This window comes from Mytilus californianus, unplaced genomic scaffold (assembly GCF_021869535.1).
Source record: "Mytilus californianus isolate M0D057914Y unplaced genomic scaffold, xbMytCali1.0.p SCAF_8, whole genome shotgun sequence".
Taxonomy (NCBI): Eukaryota; Metazoa; Mollusca; class Bivalvia; order Mytilida; family Mytilidae; genus Mytilus; species Mytilus californianus.
In genome coordinates, this window is record NW_026262734.1 from 111,557,460 (window position 1) to 111,568,451 (window position 10,992).

Here is a 10,992-nt window from a genome sequence, read left to right on the forward strand (position 1 = left end):
ACATTCTGTATGTGCCTGTCCCAAGTCAGGAGCCTGTAAATCAGTGGTTATCGTTTGTTGCTGTATATCATATTTGTATTTCATTCATTGTTTTTTACTTAGATCAGGTCGTTAGTTTTCTCGTTTGAATTGTTTTACATTTGTCATTTCGGGGCCTTTTATAGATGACTATGCGGTATGGGTTTTGCTCATTGTTGAAGGTCGTACGATGACTATAGTTGTTAACTTCTATGCCATTTGGTCTCTGGTGGGGAGTTGTCTCATTGGCAATTATACTTCTTATTTTTATATTCTAATTCTCTTTTTAATTTCTAGATAGAATTTCTGCTGTAAGTTAAAGGAGTTTCATCTCGTGACATATATGACTTCTTGCCATACTTGATTTTTTTTATTTTTTTTTAAATACATGTATCAATAACTCGTTCACGGACTGAGCCTAAATTTTCGGAACACAATCATGCAAACGCTTATCTGAGTAGCCTAACTTTTCGAAACACTTCATGCCACTTCAGGGTTGATTATTTATGTTGTTGGTTTGGTGTCTCATTGGTGTATACCAACATTTCCATTTATTCAAATGCAGATGGTCATGTTTTTAATTACCTAAATATGTATGGTTATACAGTTATGACACTTTGGCCCAGTCGTTACAACTGTGGCATTGTACAAGGTCATGCTTTTCTTGCACATCGTAACAATAAATCCATTTTATGTTAACTGATTGATATTTTAGTTTGGGAAAACTGATTTATTTATTAGCTTGAATTGGCTTTAAACTAGCTTTCAAAAACTACGAGTGTTCTTACGTCGGTACCATGTGGCTTTTTTTTAAATTTTTGTAAGGTTTTTTATGAGTCAAGCTTTTTACAACTCTTTTCAATAGTTTCTTCTAATGTTGTGATGCTCCACCTTTGTACCAGGTTTGGGGTAGAGAGGAATACTCTCAAACAGGTTGTAATGCTCCACCTTTGTACCAGGTTTGGGGGAGGGAGGAATACTCTCAAACAGGTTGTGATGCTCCACCTTTGTACCAGGTTTGGGGGAGGGAGGAATACTCTAAAACAGGTTGTGATGCTCCACCTTTGTACCAGGTTTGGGGGAGGGAGGAATACTCTCAAACAGGTTGTGATGCTCCACCTTTGTACCAGGTTTGGGGGAGGGAGGAATACTTTCAAACAGGTTGTAATGCTCCTCCTTTGTATTAGGTTTGGGGAGGGAGGAATACTCTCAAACAGGTTGTGATGCTCCACCTTTGTACCAGGTTTGGGGGAGGGAGGAATACTCTCAAACAGGTTGTAATGCTCCACCTTTGTACCAGGTTTGGGGTAGGGAGGAATACTCTCAAACAGGTTGTAATGCTCCACCTCTGTACCAGGTTTGGGGGTGGGAGGAATACTCTCAAACAGGTTGTGATGCTCCACCTTTGTACCAGGTTTGGGGGAAGGAGGAATACTCTAAAATAGGTTGTGATGCTCCACCTTTGTACCAGGTTTGGGGAGGGAGGAATACTCTCAAACAGGTTGTGATGCTCCACCTTTGTACCAGGTTTGGGGGAGGGAGGAATACTTTCAAACAGGTTGTAATGCTCCTCCTTTGTATTAGGTTTGGGGAGGGAGGAATACTCTCAAACAGGTTGTGATGCTCCACCTTTGTACCAGGTTTGGGGGAGGGAGGAATACTCTCAAACATGTTGTGATGCTCCACCTTTGTACCAGGTTTGGGGGAGGGAGGAATACTCTCAAACAGGGTGTGATGCTCCACCTTTGTACCAGGTAAGGGGGAGGGAGGAATACTCTCAAACAGGTGTAACCCCGCCACGTTCGTTATGCGCCTGTCCCAAGTCATTAAGTACGCCAGTTTGTATTTATTGAAGTTCCTATCATTGTGCCTTCTTATGTAATATTTTATGTTGGATGACTGTACTTATTCAACGAGGTACAAAATAAACACTTGTTCTGCGTTGTAAATTTTGGAGTTTAACAACTTTCATAAATCCTTCGAGAATTATTTGAACGTCGTTGGATGTTATTTAAACGATACCTTTGAAATTCTCCCCTTAACGGTATTTCACTAAAATAGTCTGATTATTAGAGCAGAAATATTGAAAACATGTAATTAATTCATCATTAAACATTATGTATTCATTTTTCAAAGGGTCATCCAATTCTTTGACCAGACAGTTAAAAGTTTAAATTACAGTTCTGAAATATAAAAAGTGTAAAACTTTGATATTTAATAAAATACACAACAAAAGACAAATACAAAAGAATCAACACACATGTTTATAGCGTTCAAAATGTCAATATTTTTGAAAACAATAAATACGCCATGATTACAAGGATTGTTTGAACAAACACAATATTTACATTATGCATTTAAAGCATATCAATAAACAATGAGACAAACAAATATATAGTGTTCAAATATTTTGTATTTAAAAAAGATTATCAATGAAGGATATACATGTATATGTGTTACGTATTTTGTGTCCTGTAGATACTACATGTATATGTAATGAATCCTTCGAAGAAACTTGTTCATGGTTAAAGGCAAATGTTTGTTCTCTCGTCCATACGTCTCTTATTTTTTTTTAATTGCAATGCCATCGGTGAAAAATCAAACTACACTTATTTTGTGGTAAATTGCAGTTGGCCGTTATATATAGTAATAATAATGATATCTTTTTTAGTAACAAATACTTTAAGTATGAAACACTGGTCTTAACAAAATACTTTAACAACAACTAGGATATGCATAAAATGTACAAAGGGGGAATCTGATAGGTTTAAATACTTATATTATAATATAGTAGTGTCATCTTTTATTCCCAGGTAGACATTACCCTGTCCAAATATACCTCAGTAAAAAAACGATGTCTATATATAATGAGTAAAAAAAATTAAGCAACACATGTTTTAGATTTTATATTAGATATTTTAAAAACTAACAACACTTTAAACACTCATCATTGTTACAAGAAAGTAAACCACAAGGTACATTTTTCTCGTCGAAAAGTCGATTGTAAAGATTAAAACTCTGGAAATTCATTCTTTAAAGTTGTTTAATTAAAACATATGGTGCTCAACTTTTTTAACCAGTATACATAGGGTTCATGAATTAGTATGTCACTAGTAAATGGTAGGTTAGTCAATAAGTGGGTTTTGAAATCTGATACTATTGTAATTACTTTTCGAATAAGATGTCCCTGCTCATTAATTCCTTACAAAATGTTGTTGAAATAAAGTTTTATCCCTCACTTGCCCATACTTGATTGTAAATTTATATCTTATAACACAAAAAAATCGAAATTTGATTTAAATATATAAGACATTACAGGGACATAAAAATAACGTCTTTTGACTTGAACTATTCAAACAAGGTTCATAGCCGGCAATTAGTCGGAGTTTTCTAAACTATTTGTGTGTACGTGTACACAGTACAAACACTGATTTTATATATTGTGTATAATTCACATTTTTATAGAAAGATTTTACAAGAGAGAAAAAAATTTAACGATGTCTACTGTAGTCCCCTAATTTTATTTTAACAATAGCAATCAACAAAGTGCATGCATTGGTAACAAACATCTTTTTACGATTTTGTCAAATGCTAATCCTGAAGGGCAAGGTTGTACATAAGGCATTCCTTGAAAACAGTTTAAAAACTTGAAACAATCGTTCGGATATGGGAATAGTCCCGTGTCGTCTGGACAGGAAACTCCCGTGTAGCATGTAACCGCCATTTTATGATTGCAAGTATGTGTTCTCGCGTCAAACATATTTCCCGGTTCACATTTTAAATGAACACTTGTCCCACGTGTGCATTTAAAAAAATACGCACAATTCAAAGGATCTGGAAATAGTCCATCTTTTGCACAGAAAAAGTGAATTTCCGTTTCCGGTGGCTTGTACAATATTCCTGCAAAAAAAAAAAAAAAAACCAAAGGCATAAACAATAGCTTGCCATCTTGAACAAACTTGCAAACAAATGAATTTCAAGGTGATCGCTAATTTTATGATCATTAACATAAGCAGAATTCATTTGAAAATATTTCACATTGACAAATGCATAAAATTGAACTGAATAAAGCTATATATATATATAAAGATTGAACAACATGAACCTCACCAAAACATGGGGAAGAACTCATGTACTGATTCTGCTCTATTAATGACAGCGTCTTTGACATTAGAATTATAGGAGATAGGTTAACCTTATGGGCCGTTCAAATATATACCAGTATATCCTGTAGGATATAAAAAAAAACGAGTCTTTAGTATCATTTGAGTTTATTCACTGAAACTATTCCCTGATATCTATATGTGCCTGGGATCCAGATCACACCTCTGCTTTGTCCCACTAGAAAAATGAAAACAACACGCTATAAATTTCATGCTTTCGAAGCGCTTTTCTGAATATACCATTTATCAGGACCTTTCAAAGCCGAATATTTGAAAGCCAAGGATGTATAAGAACCTTAACAGTTAAAGAGCTATATAACCAAAAAGGACCTTAAAAATAGCCAAATCCATCTAAGGTCAACTTTGCCTGAGGGAGTTGAAGCAGTGAGTCAGGATCTAATGTTATTTATCTTGAGATTACGCAATTTCTCAGATTGGTTCGTTTGGTGGCGTCAACCATTTCGACACTTCAATTCTACTAACCTTATATGTTAGTGGTTTAAAAATGATTGACTGCTTTACGTCCAGTGACAAATATTTCACGAATATCAGGACGAGAACAAATAACAATTAATACAAAAGACAATTACTGTGTTTAAATTGGGATAATGGGCGAAAGTTTGGACTTCCACTACGTGTAAAATTATGGTATTTTTGCCTTGCAGCGTGACACCAACGGAACCCTTAAAGCGTTTTCTTTAACCTGCAGAGAGCGTGGTACCCAACCTACACGAGGCATCAGATGACGTGGCTACCTATTAATACTTTCCACACAGACAAACGGACATCCCAGTTTAGCTAGGATTTTACTGCTAGACGGGAGAACTCCTGGGATGACCATATTTGAATACCCCAGTCAACCTTTAGGGTGATGTAGGTCATACAAGTATTTTTTTGTTATTTAATTAGGTAAAACTGTTGTATTGTAAACGTATGCTCCAAAGTACCTTGACGTCTTTGATAACGTTATATTACGAATTATTCGAACAGATACAGGCATGATACCCCCCCCCCCCCCTAAGAAAAAAAACCCCCAAACATTTAGACAGCTAAAATAATTTCGGTTTTATCTTGGTGGTAAAAAATGTATACAACTCTCCCTTTTCACATGTAAAGACATGACTTTAAATCAAAAAGTAAAATCACTTCAAAAACATTTCTCAGTCACTGCTAGGTTTCAGATAAAATTCAGATAAACACATGCATGTTATTCTCTGTAAATATGCATTTACATAGAAGTCTAACGAACTGGTATCTATGCTCAATGAAATAATATATTACATAAAATTAAATTTTCAAAAGTCGAGACTGACACTTTGATAAAATATTGCGTAAGGGGCAGACTTAAAAAGTAATACATTAAAGATATGCATCGTGTAAAAACCGATTTTAAGTACATTTTAATATATTGAACTAAACTTAAAAATGAAACTTGGCAGGCGTAGAATGAAGGTTGCTTATTTGCAGATAAGTGTATTTGAAAATGTTCACAATATTAATGCAATAGATCTATGAATAAAATTATGAGTGTTGTATACGTCAATAATTGATTGATTGGTTGTTGCTTAATGTCCAGTGATAAATATTTCATGCATGATCAGGGCGATACACGTCAATGGGACAGCAGCCAAATTAAGCCATAAAAAATCTAAGAGGCCAGCATGCGACCGACCTTCAATGAATGACAAGTGTCCATACCATATATCGATCTCTAAAGAAAGTTATATATCAAAACAGAGACCAAAATTCGATTTGTTTTGAGTTGAAGTAGATGTGTCAAATCTGCCCCTTTTTCAATTATATTCTTCGAATATATATGGTAGTCATTCATGAATATATATTAGTACTGCTAGCAATTGCCTAAATCATAGATACAGTAAGAGTTCATTTACATTAAATTAACCTGTAGTTTACATGTTTACCAGTGTCTCGGGAACATTTTGTTTGGCTCTTATACATAAACTGAAGTGTTTTTTTTATCTTTAAAAGTGGGCTTTCTTTTTTCTTATCAATTAGAGTATCCAAACAGACGGATTGTTTTGTTTACAAGTCTTTCTGTGGAAAGGCCGACAATACCATAATTTTTTTTTTCTAAATGAAAAAAAACGACGAAAAGAACAAAACACTACATAGAAAACTAAAGACTGCGAAACACAACCCGATCAAAGACCAGGTGTGATCTATATTCCGGTAGGGTAAGTTGGTCCTACTCCGCATGTGACACCCGTTGTAAATGCAAAAAAAAAAACATTTAAAAAATTGCGTTCGTCCAGAGCGTCTTTCTGGATTTACCTTCATCAGGAACGCTCAAACCCGAACGTTTGAAATCCAAGGATGTATAAGTACCCAAACACGTTAGGATCTAAATGACCAAAAAGGACATAAAAAGGACATCCAAATTACTCTGATATCATGGTAAAAGATTAGTTTGCAAACTTATATTTATCCTCAAAATATATTGTTCTTTCAAGAACTGTTACAAAGACTTCTTAGCTGCTTAAAAGAATGAAGAATTAGATAACAATCTACAAGACAACCGATTTCATTCTTATTAGAAAGGTTCCGACTTCCCAAGTCAAAGGTTAACTTTAGTCGGTTTGAACATTTTGTTTCAAACTTAATAGGACGCAGTCAAAATTGTATTAGAAAATATGTCATAAGTTAAGCCATCTAGACAGTGAAAGGAATAGAGAAGAAACGCACGCTTAGTATCCATTGGAACACCAATTATAATCTGACAATCAAAATTTATTGTCACTTAGAACTTCCCATGAATGGTGTTAAAAACAAAAGTTCCCCATAGTCAAATAAAATATTCTGGTTTTTCATAGTTTGTCTTTTCCTTGACATTTAAAATGTTACATGTAGGTGGTGTATTTTGTAACATTCTTTATGTTAATTATATTCCACGCCATCATGTCATTATACCATTATACAATATTGTACCTACACTTATAAATTATGTAGGAGGAGCGTGTCATTGACTAAATCATTATATAATCGACGTTTAGATTAACCTATAACTATGTTGTTACTAATAATATCTTTGAGTACAAATAGTATTTCTCTATATATAATTTGCAAGAACTCGTAATATATTTTTTATAAAAATATCTAGATGTCTAACCTTCTTTTTCTATTTCAATCGGATCCCATCTTATTTTAATAGATTGTGACATCACTAAATGCAACATTAGTGGAACAGGAAATGCTAAGAACCCTACCGGTGCAGTGGAGTCTATTCACGTTTTTTTATTGGGGTTGGTGTTACTCAGTCTTTTTTATGGTTTTCTAGTGTTACAGTAGTATTTGAAAGTTGTTGTTTGTCTTTGCGTGATTTTTTTCTTCGACTTCCGGGTTTTAAATGCCCAGTTGATATTTTCTTCCTATTTGGGCAATTTATTCATTGATGGATACTTTTTAATTTAATGTCCGGACGTCAACATTGCATGTAGGTTTCAGAACAATAACATGTTCTAGTTATATGTTCATAAATCTTTCTGCATGCTATAGAATGATATTCTGTGCCAGTTTTAAAGATTTTACTTTTAAGGCAACAGTCAGCAGGGAGACATGTCACCCAACCTGGATGCATTATTCTGACTCCAAACTGACCAATGTTAGGTCTTTATGCTGCTTTCTGAAGCTAAGTGTAGATCCAAATTACATTTTTGTTATATGGATATTCCCGTTTGAATGGTTTTACACTAGTAATTTTAGGGCCCTTTATAGCTTGCTGTTCGGTGTGAGCCAAGGCTCCGTGTTGAAGACCGTACTTTGACCTATAATGGTTTACTTTTATAAATTGTAACTTGGATGGAGAGTTGTCTCATTGGCACTCATACCACATCTTCTTATATAGATATAGGAAGATGTGGTATGAGTGCCAATGAGACAACTCTCCATCCAAGTTACAATTTATAAAAGTAAACCATTATAGGTCAAGGTACGGCCTTCAACACGGAGCATTGGCTCACACCGAACAGCAAGCTATAAAGGGCCCCAAAAAATTACTAGTGTAAAACCATTCAAACGGAAAAACCAACGGTCTAATCTATATAAAAACGAGAAACGAGAAACACGTATGAACTACATAAACAGACGACAACTACTGTAATCAGATTCCTGACTTAGGACAGGTGCAAACATTTGCAGCGGGATTAAACGTTTTAATGGTACCAAACCTTCTCCCTTTTCTGAAACAATAGTATAACATCACAACTTAGAAAAACACACTATAAAATATCAATTGGAAGGCTTAACTCAATCAAAAAACGTAAATTAACACACAATATATCTATTTGTGGCAAAAACCCAGGTCAAATGTTAGATGCATAAGTTAGATTCTTTAATATCCAAATTAAACTATTTTTCATCAACTTTCTAATATTTGACCGTTTGAATGAAACAATTACATTAGAAAATCTACTGTTTAACGATTTGTTTTCTTAAACCACAATAACGCACATACAAGCCACCAGTTATAAGTCAATATGAAGCACATACATTTAAGCCAAATAGCGAATACATTTGCCACAAATAGCATAATTATGCATAACATGTAGGTGTTATGAAAATCAAAGAGGGTAAAAAAACAATTAAAAAAAAAGTAACTTGAGACAAACGTCGACTGAACGTGTTGATTAAAAAGTAAAATCACAAAAATACTGAACTCCGAGGAAAATTCAATCGGAAAGTCCCTAATCACATGGCAAAATCAAATGACAAAACACATTAAAAACGAATGGACAACAACTGTCATATTCCTGACTTGGTACAGGCATTTTCAAATGTAGAAAATTAATTGATTACTGATTGTTGCTTGCTTAATGTTCAGTGGAAAATATTTCATGGATATTCAGGACGGGAACAATATTGTATTAATTGTTAATTGGTCCTTGCAAGGACGGTCAACCGGGATATGAAAGGTTGTGAATTTGGATTAAAAAAGAAAAGGAAAGTGTTTTGGATAGGAACCGAATATTTGCCTCGCAATAGTCTCATAGAGTTGTGGCAACGATTCTTAAACGTGCAGGGGGCGTAGCTACAATCATCTTGCACAAAGCATCGGATCTAACGTCCCCTTGCTACTATTAAGTTTATTCACAGACGTGGCTGTGTATTTATACATCCATCACAGCCTTAAGGACCTTTGTATGGGTTGTACTACCGGACGGGATAAGCTCAGGGATAATCATTCCAAAGTTAACGCTTGAGATGACTTAAAGAGAGGTTTGTAACTAATTGAAATGTTAATTACATGATAACAATATTCAGAGAAAATAAATTACCTATATTACAATTTCCAAGTGTATCGGGACCAGAAGTTACAGCGAGTCGTGGATCAGAGACTGAAATAAACAAGTAGATTACAGAAATACATACAAATAAGGGAGATGGATTTACACGTCATCAGACAACATCACAACGACAAAACATAGCCATAACACATCTAGAGGGCAATATACAATCTTAAATAATAGACAGCTGTATGTCTAAACAATGTGTCAAGCTCTTAATTCTCGAGTCTAAAACAATGCTTTTAAATTAAACAGTCTAAACACTCAAAGGTCTACCATTGACATCCAATTAGCCAAAATAAATTTGTTCAAAAGACAATTTTCCACCCAATTAGTAAAGAGGATAAGTTTAAATTTTATTGTCATTATTTTTACTATGATGCTCATTGAAATATATTCTATATGTCCTGTAATTTCCCTAAGTCGCAAATAAAAATAGAAATTTAACGAACAATTGGTCCAATTAGAAATAAGGAGATGTAGTATGATTGCCATGAGACAACTATCCACCAAAGTTCCATGTTTTGATACCGGATTTTGCAATTAAAAAGATACTTAGCTTCATTTGTTAATAGATATAAGAAGATGTGGTATGAGTGCCAATGAGACAACTCTCCATCCAAGTCAAAATTTATAAAGTAAACCATTATAGGTCAAAGTACGGTCTTCAACACGGAGCCTTGGCTCACACCGAACAGCAAGCTATAAAGGGACCCAAAAATTAATGTATTTACTTACCGAGACAAATGTTATTTCCAAGGTCACTAATGACGTCATCCATACCAGATTTGTAATCATCAACAACAAAGGCTTTACAGGGATCTGACGCTAGATTCATTGCAGTGTCTAAACTTCTTTTAAATGACGTCACTACATAGAACACCACTCCAGTTTGTTTCATATATTTTGCATACCATGATGACGCTGTCTGATCAAATATGATATTATTTAAAAAGATTACAATAACTTTCTTTCGATAGATTTCCGTCGTAACATTAAGCATTTCAATAGCATCCTCTAACACAGGCTTCAGATATATCCCATTGGTTTTAATTTTTGTCCGTTTAATGCCTAATGATGAAATTTCAGTATTTGCTGATTTTCGCGACGTCAAGAATTTACTCTTGGCGCGAGAAATTGGACCATATTCCAAAATTTTAATTTTAAAGTCATATTTTGATATTTCAAAATAGTTCACAATCTGATGTAAGAAGTCTTCCAAGTAAACTGTCATGGTAGATTTCCAGCGACTCATAGGCACCATAAATACAACGGAAGCTCTATTCTTACATCGAGAAACTGTAATATTACAAAAGACAAATTATCGGTAAGTATGAAGAAAACATGTATATGAATACAGATATTGATGGGTTTTTCTGCAAAATACTTCTATTGCTAGAATTACACAAAATTAAAAAGATTATTGAAAAAAAAAACGAATATTTCTTGCATGCGAGTGAAAATAACACTATAACGTTGCTGTATTCGAAGCGCTTTTCTAGATAACAATT

General features: G+C 34.3%; 1 protein-coding gene across 1 annotated transcript; it reads right to left on the reverse strand.

Annotated features, from left to right (window-relative positions):
- Positions 1-2,331: 2,331 nt before the first annotated feature.
- Positions 2,332-10,732, reverse strand: LOC127711599 (uncharacterized). The gene is made up of 3 exons (XM_052217701.1): positions 10,220-10,732; positions 9,473-9,532; positions 2,332-3,918 (listed from the first exon to the last, which is right to left on the reverse strand). The coding sequence occupies exons 1-3, from the start codon at positions 10,713-10,715 to the stop codon at positions 3,557-3,559; spliced, it is 918 nt and encodes a 305-aa protein (XP_052073661.1). The 5' UTR covers positions 10,716-10,732; the 3' UTR covers positions 2,332-3,556.
- Positions 10,733-10,992: the final 260 nt, after the last annotated feature.